At 30.2% G+C, this 23,642-nt stretch overlaps 3 protein-coding genes and 1 long non-coding RNA gene across 14 annotated transcripts; 3 read left to right on the top strand and 1 right to left on the bottom strand.

The window, feature by feature from the left end:
• Nucleotides 1–118: 118 nt before the first annotated feature.
• On the top strand, nucleotides 119–2,556 carry LOC143201143 (spliceosome-associated protein CWC27 homolog). The gene is made up of 9 exons (XM_076412033.1): nucleotides 119–136; nucleotides 675–740; nucleotides 791–1,151; nucleotides 1,209–1,389; nucleotides 1,442–1,551; nucleotides 1,605–1,854; nucleotides 1,915–2,093; nucleotides 2,154–2,292; nucleotides 2,372–2,556. The coding sequence occupies exons 2-9, from the start codon at nucleotides 699–701 to the stop codon at nucleotides 2,517–2,519; spliced, it is 1,410 nt and encodes a 469-aa protein (XP_076268148.1). The 5' UTR covers nucleotides 119–136; nucleotides 675–698; the 3' UTR covers nucleotides 2,520–2,556.
• Nucleotides 2,545–23,438, bottom strand: dgt1 (KAT8 regulatory NSL complex subunit dim gamma-tubulin 1). 11 transcript variants are annotated; one of them, XM_076412021.1, is made up of 15 exons: nucleotides 23,317–23,438; nucleotides 16,739–16,934; nucleotides 15,879–16,150; nucleotides 15,351–15,819; nucleotides 15,218–15,284; nucleotides 6,351–6,686; nucleotides 6,073–6,296; nucleotides 5,848–6,016; nucleotides 5,629–5,792; nucleotides 5,398–5,534; nucleotides 5,221–5,343; nucleotides 5,004–5,147; nucleotides 3,360–3,386; nucleotides 2,880–3,059; nucleotides 2,545–2,806 (listed from the first exon to the last, which is right to left on the bottom strand). In XM_076412021.1, exons 6-15 carry the CDS (start codon nucleotides 6,590–6,592, stop codon nucleotides 2,615–2,617), a joined length of 1,602 nt encoding a protein of 533 aa, XP_076268136.1. In that variant the 5' UTR covers nucleotides 6,593–6,686; nucleotides 15,218–15,284; nucleotides 15,351–15,819; nucleotides 15,879–16,150; nucleotides 16,739–16,934; nucleotides 23,317–23,438; the 3' UTR covers nucleotides 2,545–2,614. The 11 variants fall into 11 exon arrangements, with proteins under 11 accessions (XP_076268136.1, XP_076268141.1, XP_076268135.1 ...); XM_076412026.1 differs by lacking the exon at nucleotides 3,360–3,386 and having other exon boundaries at nucleotides 14,747–15,284; XM_076412020.1 differs by lacking the exon at nucleotides 23,317–23,438 and having other exon boundaries at nucleotides 14,747–15,284; nucleotides 15,879–16,556; nucleotides 16,650–16,812.
• On the top strand, nucleotides 3,733–4,069 carry LOC143201162 (uncharacterized). The gene is made up of 2 exons (XR_013006895.1): nucleotides 3,733–3,861; nucleotides 3,922–4,069. It is a non-coding gene; the product is annotated as an uncharacterized LOC143201162 (long non-coding RNA).
• Nucleotides 6,982–19,722, top strand: CycT (Cyclin T). The gene is made up of 7 exons (XM_076412002.1): nucleotides 6,982–7,608; nucleotides 9,400–9,612; nucleotides 9,671–9,838; nucleotides 10,924–11,182; nucleotides 11,242–11,293; nucleotides 11,349–12,998; nucleotides 16,782–19,722. Exons 1-7 carry the CDS (start codon nucleotides 7,454–7,456, stop codon nucleotides 17,846–17,848), a joined length of 3,564 nt encoding a protein of 1,187 aa, XP_076268117.1. The 5' UTR covers nucleotides 6,982–7,453; the 3' UTR covers nucleotides 17,849–19,722.
• Nucleotides 23,439–23,642: the final 204 nt, after the last annotated feature.

Here is a 23,642-nt window from a genome sequence, read left to right on the forward strand (position 1 = left end):
ATTACCATATAACCAAATTTCTTGGCATGGTCATTCCGGTTTTAATTTAGGACCGTTTAGTGTCAAAAATATGCAAAACGTATATATTATTTAAATAAATAAATATTTGTATATATAACCAGTAATACAGAGAGATGTAAGTACACTTTACTTATAATAATTTTGATTTAATACATTTACTTTACAATTGATTATACTATAACTAAAATTTATACCTAAAACTAATGATAATACATGCGATAATTATATAGGAATTGTTATTCTTATGTTATTTACGATATCAATTATGACATTACTATAATTATTATAGGAAGGGCCCGCTTTTAAAAGAAACATAATATTAAACAGTAAGAAAATTTACATCATCTGCGCTCCTGAAGGCAGAAAAAGTATAATTTTTATAACATTTTTCATTATATACTCTACACATAATGTGCACTGAAAATCGTGCGCACAGAATTAGCAATACATTTTGAATATAAAAAACATCTCAAATACAATATTTATATGACTTTTCAATGGCTAAAATTAAAATAATTTGAGATATTCAAAGCCTACAATGAAAACAGATGGCATAGTACATTTTTCTTAAGTAATTTTAGTACGCATTAAAAAAGAATACGCGACAACTCTTGTCATAACATAACCTAAAATAAAAATTTTATATATTTTAGAGGTTCATAATATTTTAAGTTAATATGAGTAACATTTATATATTAGAACCACCCACATCAGCAAAGGTATAATAATTATACTTTATATATCTTTCATACGCAGTTTTATTTTTTAGATACTTTTAAAAACTACAGCTGGAGATATAGATATTGAATTGTGGGCAAAGGAGACTCCAAAAACTTCCAGAAACTTTATTCAGTTGTGCTTAGAGGGATATTATAATAATACAATATTTCACAGAGTTGTAAAAGACTTTATAGTACAAGGAGGTGACCCAAATGGAGATGGCACAGGTGGAGAATCAATTTATGGAGAGCCATTCAAAGATGAATTCCATCAGCGTTTACGATTCACTCGTCGTGGTTTATTGGCTATGGCTAATGCTGGAAAAGATGATAATGGTTCACAATTCTTCTTCACACTTGCTAGTACTCCAGAATTACAAAATAAACACACCATATTCGGAAAGGTCACTGGTATGTTATAATTGCATTTTGCAAACATTTCTTCAAATATTTTTTTTACGGTTTCAGGAGATACAATATATAACATGATTAAATTAGCTGAAGGTTTGATTGAAGATGAAAAACCTGTATATCCCTACAAGATTTTAAAAACAGAGGTATTAAGTAATCCCTTCACAGACATTGTCCCCAGGATAAAAGAAGTGCAGGTTAAAGAGAAAAAGAAGAAAGAAAAGAAAGCTGGGGTGAAGTATGTTATGAAAAATATTGAAAATTTATTCTAATGACTTTACAATCAACAGGGACTTTAAACTGTTGTCATTTGGAGAAGAAGCAGAGGAAGATGAGGAAATATCAACCCGAGAAAATGAAAAATTCGCATCTAAAGGAAAATCCTCACATGATGTTCTAAGTAGCTATTATTTATAATTTAATATAACAAACATAAGCATTTAAAATTGTTAGATGATCCTAAGTTAAGTTCAAAAACAGAAGAGGATAATAGCCAAAAGCACACAGAGGGAGATGAAGAGGAAGAAGATGTCACAGAAAAACAATTGGAAAACATAAGGAAAAAGCTGAAAACTGGCCATAAAAAAACAAAACACTCAGATAAAAATGAATCAAAGAAAACACCTATCATTGACGATGAGGACAAAGAATTAGAAGATTATTATCTGAATAAGGATCGTGATATTGAAAGACAGAAAAAAATGTATATTAATTTGGCACATCCAAAAAAAAACTTAATGATATTTTATTGAATTTATTTCAGGGAAGAGTTAAAGAATGAAATAAAGAATGTTAAGAAAGAATACCATCAAAACAAACTTAAGAAAGACAAGGAAAAAAAAGAAGAGACTGCTGAAAAGAAAGAGAAAGAGGAAACTTTTGAAGAATATAATAAGGAAGTTGATAAATATAAGATTCTGAAAAAATCTCTACCTAAAAAAGGTAAATAGTGTAGTACATAAATCGAATTTTACATACAGATACAATTTTGGTTTATTCTAGGTGCAGCTAGAGAGGCTTTTACATTACAACTACTTGAAAATTTTAAAAGAAAACTGCATTCAGTTAAGGAAAGTGAGGAGGAAGATAAAGAGGCAGAAAAAGAAGAGGAAGAGAAGAAAGATGAAAAGGAAGAAGCTTGGTAGGTAGAATTTAAAGTTAATTAGGAGTTATAACTCAACGTAGATTTTGGTGATACTAATTTTATTTATTTATTTTAGGTTAAACCACAAATTACACTTTACAGACCACTTAGTTTTAGCTAAAGATGCTAACACAAAAGATGATGATTGGTTCGAGATATATGATCCAAGAAACCCCCTCAACAAAAGAAGAAGGGGAGAACCAACAACCACTGCTAAAAAATAATATTTTATAGAAAATACACTTATAATTTAAGAAAGAATGGTTTTATTTAAAATCTTTAATATACCTAAACAATAACAAAACAAAAATTGTTAAATTCAATTTGAATTCATCTCCATTTTTATCTCATCTTTACTTGTCTCGTCCACATTTCCATTACATAATTCGAGATTATCTAATATATCTTCTGACTTGAAGGATTTGTTAACTGACAGATCAGCTTCTGGTAGCTCAGGTAGCACGTCTTGAGATTTTTCAGTAAAACTTTCGGTATATTTGGTGGTATTGAACTGAAAAAATAGAGTATATTTAGTTTTTACTTATACCACATATAATGCTAAGAAAGCATTTTCAAATACATACCTGAAAATGTGGTAAATTTTCGGGACAGTCTTCGAACAAATTCGATGGTAATGTCTTCATTTTTGGTAGTTCTTGTGTCAACGTATAATCTATCATTTCATTTTTTATGTTATCAGTTGTTGGCATAGCGTAATGTGGTGGTAAATCCAATGTGTCGTCTGGATCTGACTCTGATTCTTTCTACCATAGTTGTAACATAATTAGTCGTAATAATTACAAATAGAAGTAAGAAAATAATATAACTACTGTATATATTATAAAATATTAAAAAAAATAAATATCTAAATTTACTTCCAAAGTTTTTCCCTATTTAAGATAATACAATAATACTATTGTATCAATCTACTACGATATACAGAAAAGTATTTTCAATTTTACTATACTTGAACATTAATGCCAATAAAATAAATAGAAAGGTTTATTATAATAAAACTTTCACCCTACTAAAAGGCAGTGATAATTTCTAACAAATATACTTACCCCTTTACATTTATTCCCTTGTGAAGTCTAGGAATTGCATAAAAAAGATATTATATTATATATATTTTAAAAATATACAACTAAAATTTTGTTTATTATGCTCAAAGTCTTATTAATAATATTTAAGAAAATATTTCTCCTAAAAACCATGTTTACCTCGCTTTTGATCAGCGATATCTATTGGCGAAAATGCAAGCGTTACCGTAAAGAACAGCCTAATATAACTATTGAGTTCAACGATTTTGACATTTCCGTACATAAATTAACAGTTTTCCATTTGTCTGGATATACAGACACTCGACATTCATCACTTTTATTGCTTGATGTCAACGAAAAAAGTACGACCTGTTAAAATTGAATGAAATTAAGTTGCAGATGTCTACTAACGATGTCAATTAAACAAATTGAATGACGTATTGTACAATAGCCAGTAATTCGATCGAAAATTGCATCGCTGTCAAACCAACATATTTTGTTAGTAGTTAAAAACTTGTAGAATGTGGTGGAAAATATTTTCATTAATACATGTTGTACCAATTTTTCTTAATAAATGCCTTTTTAGGCGAATAAAATTATCGGAATACATGCAATCACCTAAAACATCATCAGCTATAGCAGGATTATGAAGAACACTGGTCAAGACAACTTTTTTTCCTTCAATCCAATTGTATGTATAAATATTAACGTATAGATTTGACACAAATCTTGGAGGTACGTTAAAAAAAGTACTAGTTAGCCCTGCTAACAAAAACAGGACTGGATATTTCTGATTATTATAGGGGAAATGAAAGAGATAAGAGGCCAAAAAATCCAAAAATAAAAGAAACAAAAGAAGATGAAAAGATCAATCAAATCAATAAGAATTCATCAAGGCCACTAGAATGTTCAGGGTCTTATCTTAGGGAATATTAGCGTGTGTCAATTAATAAATTTAGAAATAACCATGATTCCAAATATTCTTTACAAACCTGGCTAAAATAATATAATGTTATGTGTTATTTTTATCTTATCTTACGTTATTTTCTACTAATTTATCCCTAATATTATGCAATAATTACCATTTCCGCTACGTCAACAATGTGGCCTACTAGATGTAATTATCATTTTTTTATATATTATTAAATAGTTACTATTCCTACATTTTTAACTGTTCAAGATTCGTTTTTACTAGTTAAAAGAAACAGACAAAATGAACTTAAAAGCCCTGAGAATAATTTAATTTTAAAATAATTAAATCCATGTCCAAGTTAATTTTGTTTCCTTTGTTTAATAAAAATATTTTTCAAAGTCAATTCATCTCATTTTTTTTCACACACATTTTATCTGATCCCATCCCCCCAAAGTTGGGAACGAGCAATTTCTTTTTGTTGACAATTATAATTAAATAAGTTGGTGTTCAATCAGTTTTGTTATATTATATTTGTGTTTAATAGTTGTGTTTTAATAATATTTAACATTGTATATTATGGAAAAATGCTTTAACCTAACAATTAATTCCTATTTTATTTTCAAAGAACTACAGATGAAAATTAATAAAACAAAGATTATAAAGCATAAAGCTTTGAAATACAAAACATATATTAGAAATTTGTCTAATACGATTTGGCAGGAATTAAGAATAGAATCACATCAATCATAACTTACCCTAGGTTGGTTATAGGATCTTATTGGGGGAATCTCCATGTGTAATTTACACGTACTGTCATCAAAAATTGCTTCAATAGGAGTGCAACATTCCACATCACCATTACTTTTACCACAAGCTTTGAACAACACTTGATTTGAATCCTAGTAGATAAAAAATGTATTATATCATAATTCTTATATATATCCACTATTATTATTATTATTATTATTATACCTCCAAAATATGTTTTCGACAATGTTTAGCCATCGGCAATGACCTCTCTCCACACTTAACCCCACCTTCAGTAAAAGTACACTTAGAAAAATTATTAGGTTTCACTGGAAGACCATCAGAAATCTAAAACAAAAATGTATTCCACCTACAGATTATTCTGAATCATTGACTACTCACCTTTGATCTCAAGTCATGTAGTCTTTTACTTAGTATAGCTTCTTCCCCATAGGCTCGATGGTATTTAGTATATTGTTTCAATTTCTTATATAACCTCTGTTCCTTTGGATTATCTTTCACTTGATTATATATATTACCTAGAGAAATTGACATATAATTTAAGAATTATCTCATTACCAATTCAATATCTCATTCCAAATTATAATTTTGACATCAAAAAGACATACTCACAAGAAGTTTCTTTTTCACGCTTTAAAGAACGCAAGTATTTGCGACGTTTTTCTTTAAGAATGTGTTGTAAATATCTATATTGGTCAATATATAGAGATTGTAATCTCACTAGTTTATCTCTAGTTAATAGTGAAATCTCTTCGGCAGTGTAAATATTGGCATGCCTAAAATTAGTAGATGTAATAATGACCATAATCTAGATATAAAACTAAATCATACTTTAAAACATCTTCTTCCTCTGAATCAATGCTTTCATTATCAGAACTATCAGCATTGATGTCATGCCATACAGAATTTAAAGTTGAAGGTTCTACATCACTTTCAGACTCACTACACATATCCAACACTTTATTACATTGTGTTGTATAAATAGTATTGGCATCAAGATCTGTGAAATAATTTACTTTAAAAATGGTGGCTATAAAGATAAATACAAAAACATACCAAAAGGATCAACACTTTTAGTAACCTTTACATCTAGACTTTCATCTGAATAATTTCTATCTTCATCAGATATATAACTAGATGATGAAACAGTTTTTGTCCTAGGTTTCACTATATAATGTGATAAATTGGTTAGCAAATATTCAGCTGATACCGGTGGTGGATTTCTTGAATTTTGCTTATTTCTTGTAATTGTTGACTTAAGAGCATGCTCATTACAATATCTGTAAATATATAAAATCAAATTCCATAATAATATAAATGATTTAAGACTTTACCCATATTCCCTTTTTTCTCCTTTTGAAGCTGGTAAATGACATCTTCTACCATTGTTTTGATAAGTATAATTACATTGTTTAAATGGTGCATTTTTATCATTTAAAATATGTCTTAAGCAATATTTATAACCTTCAAGACATAATTGAGTACACTGAAAAGCTTCATAAGTACATTGTTTTTTGTTTTTTAATTCTACCTCCAATTGGGTACGTAACAATGTAATAGAATCTTTATTTTCCATTTTTACAATATTTATCGTACCCGAACTCGATATTACCGAAAAATTCCAAGAATCTTTAGAAAACCAAAACAAACAGTGAACAAATTATTTGTACCTGTAAATAAAGGTTTAGACAGTATTTTATTTTGCAGACGCTAATTATTAACCAATAACAACGTAGTACTTTGGTCACGTGTGCAAATGTTAAAATTTTTAACCAATAACACAACTATACGGACGTTTCCGTTTCATGTCAACGGTATTGACGTTTTTGACAGTTTCCACTCAGTTTAGATTTTATTTTAAACATATATAAATCTTTTTACTTTAATTTAATCATAAATTGACTTACAAATTAAGAAGTGATAAATGTGATAGTACATATAAGGAAAAACTTACGAATAATTGAAATGTGGAATTAGTGAAGAGTGTGTCTTGTTTACCGTGGTTGGTCGGCCATCGAATTGTGAATAACATCTTTCCGGGAATACTGTGTATGTATTTTCTAATATTATCAATAATCTACTTTCTTCAAGCATAAAAATTATCATAAAAGTTTAATAAAAATATACGAATATTCTATATAATTACTATTTAAATTTTAACTTAAGAAATACACTTAAAAATCGCCAAATTTCTAACTGAAGTTGGGCATCGTGGATAACACAAAATCGAAGTGACGTACAAACAAATTCGCGAGGACTTTATAGTTTTTAATAACCGAGACAGTGTTTTACGAGTTATATCCCGCCGAATTGTTCACTTTAGAGAGCACGAGTATGTTTTGTTGATTACTTTTTACGCTTCAATGTCTCAAAATTGCAATTTTATTCGAAACGCCATCTATTCGGTTGTCTATCTGTCGGGTCGCGTAAAGTGTAAATGGCTAACTCAACCGATAGCAATAAATGGTACTTTACTAAAGAACAATTGGATAACACACCTTCAAGATTATGCGGGTTCGACGGATATAAGGAATTGCAATATCGCCAACAAGCTGCAAATTTCATTCAGGACATGGGACAAAGATTAAAAGTGTATCCTTTGAAACGTAAATATCGAATGTAGTAAAAGGCATGTTCAAGTATCTTAACCAAAGTTCCGCCAGTAGATATGATGGATAGGTAATCTTAATTATATTGTTTATTTTTAAATGTATTTTTTCTAGGGATTTTTTCATAGTTGCGCAATTAAAGAAGTGACGTCTGCACATGCTCTTTTCTAAAGAAATTTCCGTGCTTATTGATTTCTCATTTTTAACCTTGACCCTAAAACGTTTTGAAACACTAATTTCATTTGTTGTTAGGTTATGTTGCTGTTTACTCTAAATGAATAAAAACAAATCTGTTTCAGGTTGCTTTCTACTTTGCTGTTATGATCGATTTTATGATTAACTAACATTGTTATTTATTTATTAATTGTTAATTTATATTATTATTTGATCAGCTCATTCATGTATTAAATTAAGAGAAAAAAATAAACAGATAAAATAACTTTACTTCGATGTTTATATTTTATTCATATCTCTTACGTTATCGCTTTTTTGTTTATTTTCCCAATTTTTAATTTTTTGTTATTTTTCTCTTTATGTTCTCTTATATTTCTTCTTTTTCTGCATTCTTAGGTATACTGGTATTTCCCCTAAATAACTTTTTCATCTAACCTATTGTAAAAATACTAAGAAATTTAAGATATATTGTCAACTTTATATGTTATAGAGGGTTTTCCATTGATAATACTGGACTATTTTACTGCAACATAAATACATTAAAGAAAATGAAAGAATATTAATACAAACATTTAATATATACCAATAAAGTTCATTACCAAAATTCAAGTACTACATTATGTTTAATATCAATTATTGTAAATTGGTAAAAGTGAGACCTTCACTTGAATTAAGCTAAGAGCAAAGCAAATCATGTCAAACAGGCCTATGTTCGAAATACTTTTTAAAATTAGCTTGTAAGAGTATGATGCTGTTTCGAAAATCATTTGTTTAATTCTGTTTTTAGCAAAATGTTTCTGCTTGTAAGGGTTTTTTTTGTTTTTATATGAATGTATATTTGACTCTACTACAATAGCCATCAGCTTGAATAGTGATATCTTATAACTACAAAAAGAAATAAAATTATTAAGTGGTGTATTGCACAAATAATACATACCTCTGACAGTTTTGATAGTACAATTGAAAAACTGGTAAAGTTGACTGTGTTGGATAATCACAAATAAAATATTTTTATGAAATTTGACACTGAAGAAAGTTTGTAGACATTTGCATCATTATTATTTGCATAATCACAGTGGGATAATTTGGTATTAATTCCCAAGTAAAGGAAAATTCAAGTTTTAACAATAATACACAAGTTGAGTAGTTAGTACTTTCTAAATAATTGACTTATGTGTATTTGGTGAAAACAAACTAATTTTAAATAATTGTAAGTCATTAAAATTCAAGCTCAAATTTAATATCTGAAATAGGGCCGTTTATTTTATGATATAAGTAAATGAAAGTTAACTTTTAATGCTTTGGTCAGATTAATGCTGTCTAAACAAATTTTTCACACAAAATTGTGATACAATACAAACTTACATTAACATGAAAAATGTACTATATTTGTACAAAGACAAATAAATATAAGTCAGCAACAGCTTGGTAACAAGCATTGCAATTTAATGTCAACAACAATTCTCAATACATTATTTAATGTTTAAAGACAAATTTCCATATCTAATGGTAACTAAGACATGCCTTTTACTTAATCACCCCCCATATATATATTTTTTGCCTATATTATGACAAATTATTCCTTAATTAAATGACATAGATCACAGTTGTGTATAAATACTGCGATTGTGTATATGCACCGATTCTATGTGTTCCATTCTTTCACTGATTTTCCATGGTACCAAATGGCGGCGGCGGCACTTTTCCTCGCCGCCAAGGTCGAGGAACAACCAAGAAAATTAGAATATGTCATTAGGGTAGCCAATATCTGTAAGAATCCTAGGGACTCCTCATTCGATGTCAACTCGGAGAGGTAGGCATCTTTGTGTTTCGATATAGACGTCCAGACCGATCACGTACGATGATTACAGGTATGCCACTCAGTCGCAGGATTTAGTTTTTAACGAAAATGTATTACTCCAAACGTTGGGGTTCGACGTCGCTATAGACCACCCACACACCTATGTAGTGAGATGTTGTCATTTAGTCAGAGCGAGTAAAGATTTAGCTCAAACTTCATATTTTATGGCTAGTAATAGGTAAGTTTATATTTGCTGTATACTTTGGTCTAATGTACAAAACTCGTTTTCCTAATTTTGCGCGACCCTTAAAGCTTTACCTTATATGATCCATATTATCGACGCAATATGTCCTAAAAGAAACGACAGATTCCATAAAAATCTGAATGACTTTCTTTTTTTTTGATATTATTGTTTTGATGGTATCCCTTACACGTTCATTATGTTGAGCAATATTGATATTGGCACAATTACATTGACCATGTAAGGAGGGTGTTATATGTATAACAAAAACTTCGTAAAGAAAGTGTGAATGTTCGAAAAGTTATAAAATGATCGAAGTTTTAACGCAAAAACTTTTGTTTTACTTGAAAATTATTTAATGTTTCGAAAAGAAGTGGTACTGCAGGCTTAATTTTACACTAATGTTAACTAAATCTAGACACATTTCGCTGTTTGACATAAATACCTTTTGAACAATCAGAACGGTATCAATCGAACCTCCCTTCTATATAATCGACCAAAAGGATGTACATTAGTCGTTGACATAAGTGGTTATAATTGTAGTAAAATAATTTATGGATTTGTACCTTTGTCAGCCAATTTGCCTTTGTTGATATTCTGAATAGCATTATTTTTACCCAAATTTCCATGGTTTACATGTATGGAATAGTTACCCAAGGTTTTTGGTACTTCTAACTGAACTACTGCAATCCACAAACTGCAGGCTTCCCTAAGTCCAAATTCTAGTAGGCTTTTTTTATTTGGCATCAACATCACCGCTGCCGCGCGTCCGCCTTTTATCGACTGCTTTAATTATGAAATTTCGGAGGTTTAAAATTTTATTTTACGAAAGGTGTCGACATCACACGATACTGCCGGCAAAATTCTATGCTAATGTAAACGAAATCCTTCGGCCTAAACACCTCACTCGTCACATCTTCCGGTCTAACAGACACACATTTTAAATTTTTTTTTCTGAAATGGAATAACAAGATATGCTATCAGACGTATTATGTAAAATGTGATTTAAAATTCAGAATTGCATTAAAGTCTTAACATTGTACTGTAAGATAAGTTAATACCCTATTACAATTCTTTTTCAGTTTACACCTGACAACTATGTGCATCCAATACAAACCTACGGTTGTGGCATGCTTTTGTATATTATTAGCGTGTAAATGGTCAAACTGGGAAATACCTCTGTCGAATGAGAAGAAAGAGTGGTTTACCTATGTAGATCCTACAGTAACTGCGGAACTGTTGGAACAATTAACTAGCGAATTTTTAGTGATATTTGAAAATTGTCCCTCGAGATTGAAGGAAAAAATAATGGCCAAACAGGAAAACTTCAATAGTCCAGCTGTAAGTATAACCGTCATACCTAATCCTTTTCTTTTAAAAACGTTTGAAAATACTTTTAGGATCAAGATAAGAAACAAGAATCAGCCCCTCAGCGGTCGTTAGATTACAAAGGTTATTATTTACATGTTGTTGTACGCATGATGTCTAAAAGCATCAGTATTTTTAGGTGAAGATCCACACAAGCATAGATCAAGGCCACATGATCCGTGTTCGAGTGGGCATAGAACTCAGGAACAGAAAGAAAGGGAGTACAAGGAGAGAAAAGAAAAAGAACGCATAGCCCATATGAGCGGCATAGCGCTACCTCACCAGTCGCATCATCATAGATCAGATCGACCGCCGATCGATCCGAAAATGAAACCGCACGCCAGGCCGTCGAGCAGTTCCTACCTTCCTCCCAACAGAAGCGAACCTAGGGACATACTGAGGGAGGCGTCCAAGGAGCCTTCTTTCGGCTTGCCGAACATTCACGATCCGAATCGCGAACACGTGAAAGATCCGATGTTAGGGCGCAGTGATAAGGAAGTGCCGAAACGCGATCCGTTACTTAAACCCAACGCACAGACTGATTTGAACAGTATAAATAATTACGCCGACGTGAGACAGCGATTGGACCCGAGCAGGCCCAGGATCGATTCCAAATCCGCGACCAAACAAGAATTGATACGTCGGTACGAGGAACCTAAGCCTCACGTAAAACCCGAAGCTGACAATATTAAAAAACACTTGAGTTCTAGTTACGATAAAAATAGTGCTTATATAAAATCTTCAAGTTCTACCTCGCAGAAAAATAAGTCGCCTTTTAATTTAGATAATAAGTCCGTCCCGAAAACGAGCAGTAGTCACGCTGGTATGCCCGCGAAGCCGCACTATAACGGAAATACCAACGGATCATACAATAAAATTCTCCCGAATGATCATGATGTTAAAATAAAGACTGAAGTAGCTGTTGTTAAGGAAGAAATTCCCACTCCGGCTGTTATTAAACGCCCTAGTTTATTTTCTCCTGAAAAAACTCCACCTCAAGTGAAAACCGAAAAGTCTGAAGCCCTGACTCATTTATCTATCTCTAATTTGACTGCCTTATCTCCTATAAATTCTCCGCCGAATGTACAAAATAATAGACATAGAAATTATTCGAGCAGTTCGGAACCCGAATTGCGACCAACGATGAAGAAGATAGATGAAGTGGAAGGTTTTGAAAACTTGATGCGGGATAATACTATTGGAGTACATAATGTACAGAACTCGGCCGAAAAGGCGCCGGTAATCAAAGAGGAACATCATTTATCGGTAAAAGCAGAGAATAAATTGGATACAACGAGTCCAGTTAAGGATCCCTCAGGTCCACAAAGTGTAAATGTAAATGGCCTTGAAACAAATCCTATCATAATTAGCAAACTTTTAAAAGAAGCTGCCACCAATCCTCCTCTAGCGAGCGTCCCAACCACCGTAAAATCAGAGCCGGTTGAGGCCAGTAGTTCTGTCGTTGCACCGCCACCGGAATACAAAGAGAAGGATCACCACCATCACAAAAGTAAAAAGAAGAAGGAAAAACATAAGCATAAAGACAAGGATAAGAGCAAAGATGAAAAGGAGAAGAAGAAGAAGCACAAAGATAAGGAAAAAGACAAGCATAAGCATAAAGAGAGGAAGGAAGACACAGAACCTCAACCTGTTGTTAGCGAGCCTATAAAAATTAAAATACAAAAAGATAAAATACAGCCTCCGAACGAGGGACTGAAAATCAAGATTCCAAAAGACAAAATTAAGACGGAGGGGATAATGGAACCTTTGCCGCAACCAAGTTCTGGAGGTAAGATTTCCATTATTGATCTTATTAATAATCAATTAATTATATATCATTTATATAATATTCAGTTATCATCAGGAAATCATTTATCTCTAATCTTTGATTAAAAAAAGTAATAAGACTTACAGAGATTCAAAATTTGATTTTTATATTCTTTCGATTTGTAAAATAGTCTTTGGGGTAGTCAATAGCCTCACATAGGATTTTTTAAGTGTAAGGAGTAATTAGAAATCCGACTACATAAGAGGTAGTTCATGATGATGGAAAACACGCGAAGAATCAGTGTTATGTCATATATCATTGCAGTACCAATCCAACTATGATAAAAATATATTTATATAAAACTATATTGATCATAACACTATTACACATAGTGATTATCAGATATATAAATTATACTTTGTATTTTACGATGTGGATAAATTCGCATTTATCACACACTTCAAAATTTTTCTTGTTAAGCTCCTCGAATCGGTTTTTTAAGTTAATAAATAAGGAACCAAATGAGAATATGGCAATTTTTTATGGAAAAATCGTAATGAACCAATGCTGCCTGAATAAAAAGTCACATTATGATAATTAAGTTTATTATATTTACATAAAATATATCAAATATAAGACTTAAACTATAATCCGTTCAGTAAAACAGTGACATCACGTCATCAAAATTTCTGACGTCAAAACGTCACAATGTTGCCGCAAGAAATTTGAGTTTTAGTTCATTTTGGCTTTCACATATAATAACATTCTAATTGAAATAAAATAATGAAACAAAAATAATGTTATCAAATACAATTTAATATTATAGTACCTTTAAGGTATATATTATCGAAGGACTTAAACTGCAGTTAATTATACAGCCACACTAGTTTGTAGATTAGATTTTTAATGAACATTTTATTTATTTATTTTTACATTGAAGTCTTTTCCATAAGAGTAATCACATATTAAGCAATGATTTGAAATGTATCAAAACAAGCAAAGTGTCGAAGTCAGATATTGCAGATATTTGACAATAGCACGAATTTTATATGGTGATTCGGTTACATGTTTGGACGTATCAGACAGCATCATTTAACTTGAATAAAATGAGAAGGAAAACCGTTGTGTGTTTTTAAACCAAATTTAGAATATTTGATAAACTTTACAAACTTTTCCTCACTAAGAATCCTCGGTGAGTTTTTTCTGTTTCGGATAGTCGGAAAATTCAAGTGAACGAAATCAGGATAATATGGCGCGTTTTTATGGATAAGACACGTTATCATCATGAATAGGCTAAAATAATGTTCTTAATCTCAACCCGGCGAATGAAATTCATCATTATTTTTGTCTTACTATTTTTCGGCAATATATATAAATAGTAATTCATAGTCTATCGAAAGTATCAATCAGCCCACGTCATCTCAGTGTATGACGTCAAAGCGTCGCAATGTTGGCGCATCAACTGTTAAGTTTTAATTCATTTTGGCTTCTACATATAACAAAATTCTAGTCTAAATAAAGTAATTTAACAAAAATGTTAGTATCAAATATAATTTATTTTACCATTATAGTACATCTAATGCATATATTATCGAAGGACTAAAAACTACAATTAATTACACATTTATAATAGTTTGTAGGTTAGGGTTGTCTTTTGTTATATTTACGTTTAACTCTTTTCCATACCATCTATGAGTCTGAGTTCTAGGCGCGTTTTTTATGTAGTGATATATTGAATATATTTTACTTTAATTAAAGAGCATATTTACCTTTTATGCTTTGTTCTTATTTCCTTCGGTACTATGCTTCCTAGTAAAGTCATTTTGATACCACTATATTTCTCCTTAGTTTCTTCTGTTACTATTTGTACACATCTTTCTTGATATAACTAAGTTTAATTATTGCATCCTCCCTAATGCATTTACCATATCAGCAAACAATTACTATTCTTTCTCTCCTCACACATTTTAACAAAATGCTCACGTATATTCTGAACAATTACAGACATATCTGTGCACAAAAATCTTTCACACTCTTTAATAAGATTTCCTACAGTTATCGCATATGTATTATATACTCCCCTTTAGTTGTTTCCACTCTCATCACTATGTCTTTGAAATTGTCAGCATTGAATCATAATCCCATATTCAGAAAGTTTCATTAAAGTGAATAAGTTAATTTCCAATCTATCTAACATTTGCTCACGATTCCATCATTTGTCAATTTCTTCTTCAATGTACCTGATCGAGTTCAGCCAAATGAAGATATTATTAACCATTCCTGTTTCCACCAGAAAGATCAATATACCTGTAGTGAATTACTAATAAATGTTATGACTAATAAAACCTAATTAATTATTATTCCAACATTTACCTTTTTCGATCAACTTTTATTGTCTTAACACTATTTTCATTATCTTGCCGTAAGTGACAGTCTCCTCTAAATAGACAAATTGAAATAATAAGTCTTTGATTTTATTATAGCTATTAAGAATTGTATTATTTTAAAAGAAATATCTGGATATTCTATTAGACCTACTCATGGGTTATATTTACATCATTTACATCCTATATTACCCAAAAGGGTATGAAAGTATGTTTTACATTCCTCAAAGAGCTGCACGTCTCTAAGCTTTCTACGGATACTTTTCAGACTAACAGTTTCTTCTGAAATAATTATATTATATTTATATTGAAGAAACTACTCGCTGTTTTTATGCTTTTTATATATTTGATATCTGATAGCATCAAGCTGATCTTATAGATCTCTTTCTCAAAATAATATTTTTCAGTTATATTTCAGTGACCGTGTCCATACCAATATCCAGTGCAGCTGCAACAAGCTAAAAATATTTTCAATAAAAATCGCAGCAACTTAATATTTAAGAGTACAAATGCTTACCTCTCTAACGAATTTTACTGGCAAAAGGGGCCTTCCATTTTCTCGTTCGTTTTCGAAGTAACTAATTAGAGACGCAATTTGTTCTTTCTGGCTTCGGCATTTTCAATCAAAGCCATAATAAGCAACGATTTGAAATTTATCAAAACAAGCAAAACATTAAAACAACGTTTACTAGTTTATAACCTGTAGTTGTTATAACTAAGAATTTTGCAGACATTTGACAACAGAACGACTTTTGCATGCTCATTCGAGAGCATTGTATCTCTTTTTAACTGGAATAAAATGAGAAGGAAAATATTGTCTGATTCTAAAACGAATTTACAAATTACGACAGGCAATACATTAAACATAGTGATGACGTTAGTTCATTGTTATTTCGAGTAGACTATATATTAAATTATAAAGGTCATATCACTACTGCACATTAGTTATTAATCAAATACATAAACAATCTATACTTTTTATTACAAAAAATCTAAATTGAGATTTCTACTAATGTCAAACTTTTCCTCAGTAACTCACTCGAAGAGTTTTTTTTTTGGTTTAAAAAATAGTCGGAAATTCAGCGGAACCAAATCAGGATAATATGGCGAGTTTTGATGTATAAGACACACTATGGTCTTGAATAAAACAAGAGTTGTCGCCCTATAATACTCAAATAATATTCTTAATCTCGACCTGATGAACGAAATTCATCATTTTTGTCTTACTATTATATATAAAAAAAGAGTTGTCGCCCTATAATACTCAAATAATATTCTTAATCTCGACCTGGTGAACGAATTTCATAATTTTTTTCTTACTATTTTTCTGCATATATAATTTAACATGAAAAAATAGTAATTCATATAAATACCTACTCAGACATGATTTTTTCACTATATTGTTTGAAATTGTTTTTAGGTTTGAAAATTAAAATACCGAAAGAAATCATTACCAACTGTTCAACTGGAAACGCTGGAGTCGCAAGTTCAGTGGACTTATCCGTGTCCAGCAGTTCAGTCGCCAATCGTAAACGGGAGAGAGGAGAGCGATCACTCCCGACCGATGCGCCACCTGTAAAACAAATGAAATTCACTCACAAAGAGTCCAAACAGAACGGGCGACCGTCTTATGCCAAGGTAAGCCAAAACATAGGTAGTAGCGAGTACTTAGTCAATAATGCTCCAGTAGTTGTCCGTAAAGAGAGTACTTTCGTTAATGAGAAATCTGTAAAGATAGTTTCACCTATTGTATCACCAGTTGAGACGGCCGAGCGAAATAATAACGACTCCAAAAACGCCACTAATATTGCGTACCACTTGGATAATTCCACCGCAAGACGTCAAAAACCTGACATAAGTGCCGCATTGTTGGATTCGAACGCGGGGAGGCAGTCGTCCACTACTCCTCCGTTAATTAAGCCGGATATGGCGGAACCAAGTGATATTACCACAACGAGCCTCTTAAACCCGAAAGCTCCAAATACTAAATCTCACGGCCTAAGTGTCGGTAACAATGCCCAGAGTAGTACGAACATCAAAACCAATAACGCCCCGTATCAAAAGGCCAATAAAAATAACGGGAACGAGGATTATCTGTTACACAACAATACCCATTACAATTCGAAAAATGTAAGGGGAGGGTATAACCAACATCCGCCACGATATCCTCGCAACCCGCAACCCCGTCATCCCCATATACAGAGGCACCAGTCCATGAATTATCGCCCTCATCCGCCCCAGAACCCATACCAAGCCGCTCCTCCTCCTCCAATCGCTTTCGCGCATTATCAGATGCCTCCCCCCATCATGCCTAACATGAATGTCCCCCCGCCCCCGTACAGCATGTATACTCCGTTTTATACGGGGTATATGTATTCAAATTCGTACCAACAAGCAGGTAATATGTCCGGCTTAAATCCGCCACCATTACCGATGGAAGCTCCTCCAAGTGATGTTCCACCACCCCCACCTCCCGAAGAAGGGTGACGAACATATTTCCTTGTGACTCAGGACGCGTTAAATATCTGCTTTGAGCCAAATGTAACCTATTTAAAAGGGCTAATCAATATAAAAGTTTGGTTCGTTTAGTTAAACAAAATGCTAATATTAAATTATAAAGTGATTATAGTCGATTCTATTTTTAAATCGTAGGGATATTAAATCGGTTATATTCCATAAACTGAAGTAGTAATTAACGATGGTATATCGTATTATTGACCTTTTTCTGTTTTATAGAAACCAGATTACCGTCAATTTATTAATTTCATTCTGTGCGATTACTAGTTTACTTAAAATCCGTAAGACTTCTGCATCCCATATCCGTATTGTAATTAATCTCGAAACATTACCCTATTGAGATTATATCTCGTTGGCAGTTGATTATTTTAGCATGCCCTAATCGCTTCCTTCATAATACTTACAAATTCCAGATCTCAATTAATTCATATGATAGATTCTACTTTTTATTCCTTAATAAAAAAGTAATATTGCTCATTTAGTATTAACTGACATTCGTTATGGTGTTAAATTAAAAACTAATTTGAATAAAGCATAATAGGTATTTATGCTGATGACTTTGAACGTTTACTTTGTGGGCTGACCTCGCTTTACTTGTTTTATATATCACCATGACAGAACTTGATCCTAATCATTCCATATAAACAAGTCAATGTACATAATAAGTTTATAGCTGTATTTTTTCATATCTTTGAAGCATTACCTTACCGTTAGAAAACAGGTTTTTGAGTTTTGGGCATTAGTGCAAGCAATATTTGTTTCAGCACCATATACATTTAATAGATCTTGGTTAACCCTAATTTATAGTTTCTACATAAATTTGACACAAATACATTGTGGAGAATTCGATGAAATTACATCTTACTAGTCTTTAATAAATTATTTTATTTGATAGAGAGCATTATTTTAGAAAGTTGTTTATCAGATTGTATGTATTTTAACTAGGATTTTTTATTTATAGTAACTGTTTTATATATTATATTAATTTTTATACCATAGTAGTTAATGAAATTTATTTATTTGACAAGAATTATATATAGGCATTCAAAGTAATGTAATTTATTGTATAGATTTTAATTTTTTTAAGGTTTTAAAATTACCATTAATATTGCAGACAATTTATACATAATTGTTCTTTTGGCATATACACGAAAGTATTTTCTTTATATTTCATGAATAATATTTATATTGATATTTTATTCTTTATACAAAACATTATATCAAAAACTTTTTAAAACTAAACAGGCCGTACCATTATTGTACAGTAGTGATCATCAAATGTATAAATTATCTGTACTTTTTAACTACAATAAATTACAAGCATTGTGGATAAATTGACATTTGTCACACACGTCAAAATTTTGTTACTTTTTAAAATGTTGTTATATAAAATTTTGTTGTATTATAATTTATATTTTTATTTATAAACTTGTTTACTAATTATCTGGTTAATTCATTTTAAATTGTTTCTGGTAAAGTTGTGGTTTTATCTATATTTTGCAATGTAGCATGTTTAGCATTTTTCGCGATCGAGTGGCTATAGGACTATTAGTGTAATTTAACCTCTATAGTTCATGGATATTACATAGTACTTGTTAAATAGTATACGTATGTAGATACCTTATAATTCATAAAATATAGTCAAACTGCAACTTTTAAGAAGCTGGCTTTTCTTTTCTTTTGATTTACATAACAAATGTAACGCTTGCCTACTATTTTTCAGTAATGTTTCATAATATGCCCATCTTGTACATCATTGCCGTTATGTCGTTGTAATTTTATAAACTTGTTGCAGAATTAAGTAGGTTACCATTTCAACTTAAATAAAGTTTATTTATTTTTTATTATTTGTCGATTATTTTCCCATAATATTTCGATTACATGTAAAAATGCATGCATAACAATCAGTTTTGACTTACACAATCGACGTTTAATGATAACCACCTATAAGTAATCGTTAAGAAATGTTAAATATTCAAAAACGATCAAGTAAAGGCATAAACAAGAATTTCTTCTTAGTAGTAACGGGTACAATTTAATCCAAATCAAAGTAACGAAAGTGAGAATTAATATCATAAAGTGACAAGAAATCTCTAGAAAAGCATGACAGTTTCATAAAATAATCTTGGTACTAATATATATTTAACTAACTTAATTATTAACTTTTAGGTTATTGTTCTGAAGTTGGTTCTTCATTTTATTCATTCTTTAGAAATAATGTTAAGCTATTTTATATATTGCATGGTAAGTAAATAAAACTTAATGAAAATTGGTAAGTAAATAATAAGGTAGTCAAAGCTGTATAGATAGAGGATGAGATTATAAAAAGGTTTAATAATGGAATGAAGAACCAATTTTACTTGTTGTTTTATAAAAACATACATAATAGAGATATCGGTTTTAAGGTGTTTGGTGCTTTGCAGGTGACGCAGGGTGATGGCGAATCGTCCCTTCACAGGTTGGCCGAATCTAAGTATACCAAGGGCTCATCATAGGTAAAGCAACAAACATCATTCTAAGAAAAAGACTATATCACAGGAAAAGTCACTGTGCAATAGATAGGAAGACAAGTTTTTTAATTATTATAAATTTTTTTGGTTAGATTTTGGTCTTGTAGAATCTATAAAATGTATTTTCCAAATTGTGTAAATATGTTTCTTTTTACAAATTATTAATGAATGTTAAGGGGTGGCTCTTTCTAGTTTAGCAATAAGGGTAATGTTTCCTTTCGATATTCTCCGAGTTTGTTGCTTCAGAGCCGAGAAATTTAAACAGCTATATTTAGATCATGCCAACTTGAACATTTGTGAGCTTGGTTGGTAGCTTTTACGTGTTTATTGGGGGAAAAGAGTCACTCGATAACATTTACTTGGTGCTCATTTAACCCATCTTATTTTAATGGCTTTTGTGAATATATGACCACCTTATAATTTTAAACCAGCTACAAAATAAAAGGGTTATCAATCAATCAATCATTTACCCATGCAATATATCAAGTAATTCCTCACCATTCTTATCACCACTAACTGTTTATCATTTTTCTACTTTTATTTTGTGCCTTCGATTTTGTACAGTTTTCTGTTGTATGTTTTGTCGTACGGTTTATAAAGTTTCCGGCTAGTTTTCTGTGGTCGTGTGGAAATGAGAACAAAATTGTATCGCGTTTATAATCAAGAGACTGAAATCCTTCATAGTGATGCTTGGGATGACTTGTCGTAAATAAATTCGAACAAACATATATCGATTTGGGGTTACTTAAAAAGTATAATACTGTTATTTAAATCAATAATTAAAAACATGCTTAGAACTAAAATGTAATGTATAAATATAAATTAGAGAATCTCTGGATTATTATTAAATTCAGTATTATATTTCGGAATAACTTCCTGTGGAAACATGATATTTGTGATTATGACTTCTAGATATTAAATTATTGAGTAAAAGATTGATCAAAGTCAAATGATCAATTAAGAACAATATGTACATATTCAATTAGATTAGAACCTGTATCTGCTGATACTTTTTAGTTTCTAATGTTATTACCTGTAAAGTTTAATTTATTGTTTTGTAATATATTTTTAAATTCATAGTCATGGCTTACTCTTTTTATATTATTGTTTATTTTCATGATTCTTCTTGTATATAACAATAGTGTTCATAAATCAAATATAAATTGTTTTTGAAATTGTAGTAATATTTGTAACAGACAAAGGCAAAACACCCTACGTGAAACTTTTCTCTATTTTGGTTAAAACATAGCCTACTTGCTATAATGTAATTTCTGAATATATTAATGTAACAATCTACTTTCATTCTGATTAAAAACTATACGTATTTACATAAAAAGGTAAACATTTAATAATTTCGTGCATACAGTTCCTATATTTTACGAAATATATTATAACACTACCAAAGAAATTACTATGACTACTATAAAACTAAATTATTTTAACCAAAATAGAAAGGAGTAGTCTAGGTTCTTAAAATGTGAGATAATCATTATAAATATGTGAAATATTTTATGAAAGATATATTGCGAGAGTGTATCATTTACCACTACAAAGTTAATATTGCTAATTTAAATGCGGCTACACCATTACTGCAGCCAAATCTACACAAAGGTACTTTGTATCTTAAGTTGTAGCAACTCGATTTGCTACTTATAAAATATCAGCCTTAACTACTAGTTTCAAAATAAGAGAAAATCTAGACCAAAAAAATAACAAGTTGAAAAATACTTATGCACGTATGTAACATATAGATTTTGATTACTATTATGTTAATTGCGGTTTTAAGTTCTTTTTATTATTTTGGGGTAACTTTTCAGGGTATTGATTGTACATAGACTTAGAAATAAATTTTATTTTGATATATTTGTTAATAGAACAATAGGTATCATTTTTATTGTCAGTAGTGAAGACATGAAGGATAACCAAAATACCACAAAAATATATTTATTTTTTATAAGTTATTTAACTTGTTAAATAAGTTTCAAAATAAAAAAAATATTCGAAATTAATAGTCATTAATTTCATTTTCTTACAGTGAATAAAATCACTAGACTATGGCATACGTATTTACCGAATCTATCTTAAGTGTATTTATAACATCATTAAGCCGATGAGCTGTTAATAAACATTATACTTTTTTGACTTGTTTTATTTATAACCCATATTGTAAACATATTACCTGATAGTAGGAAATTTTTAAATATCGAGTACTAATTAATCGCTTTCATAGTAAGTTGTGTTTGTGCTTCTCTTCCATGGTGAACAGAAACTTAACGGATCTGAAGCATAATATTTGAAACAACAAAATATTTAAATTGGTCACTTGCTCTTTTTTAAAAAAATATTGTGCATAATACGCACTGAATATTCATTAATCAAATTGTTTCCTAGATGTAATAATATAGGACAATAGTGTCAAATCAACAATAAATTCTATAAAATTATCTCCATATATTCCAAATATAGATCTATAAAAAATATCTGCATATAGTTTTGTGCATTTTTATTATTAAATATTTCTTACTAGTATCCATAATTAAGAAATAATTTCTGCGCAAGGCGCGTTTTTGTGATCGCTTTAAACTTTAAAAGGAAAATATTAAAATTCCATTCATAACTAATTTGTAAATTATATTTCCAATATCAATTGAATATATTATAATATATCAATGAATTAAGTATATTAAAATTGTATATATTATTTTGAATGCAATTATACAAATTGCATACTCAATATTATATTCTATATAGCTCCTCTTATGTCTATAATTCTTCAATTTAATGGGTGTAAATAAATTCCCCCAAAAGATAAATATATTTCATATTAAAAATGTTTTTTGTAATAAAAATAAAGTTTATCTATAAATGCCGATTTTTAAAATCGCAATTTATATATGTATATATATATCCTAATATCTATATACTTACTAATATTTTCATCACTACTTTTACATTTGGACTCAGATTAACTAAACTAATTGCATATATAGATCTAAACTGAACGACAAAAATAATGTCGCATACTACACTCTGAATAACGTAACTAAATTAAGTATATGTCTATTAAAACGATACGAATGACATCTATTGAGTTTAATAGTAAAATTTAATTTTAACACCTTTGTTTAATTATAGGAATTAGCTTATATTTTCAAAAAATATATAATATAATAGTTAATTTAAATGGTTTAGCTTTAATTATATTACTGGTATAACTCTGAACTAAACTTATATTCCGCCAAATAAGTATACAG

Source organism: Rhynchophorus ferrugineus, unplaced genomic scaffold, assembly GCF_030347505.1.
Source record: "Rhynchophorus ferrugineus isolate W39M unplaced genomic scaffold, kcgeb_rfMv2 rfM8, whole genome shotgun sequence".
NCBI classification, from domain to species: Eukaryota; Metazoa; Arthropoda; class Insecta; order Coleoptera; family Curculionidae; genus Rhynchophorus; species Rhynchophorus ferrugineus.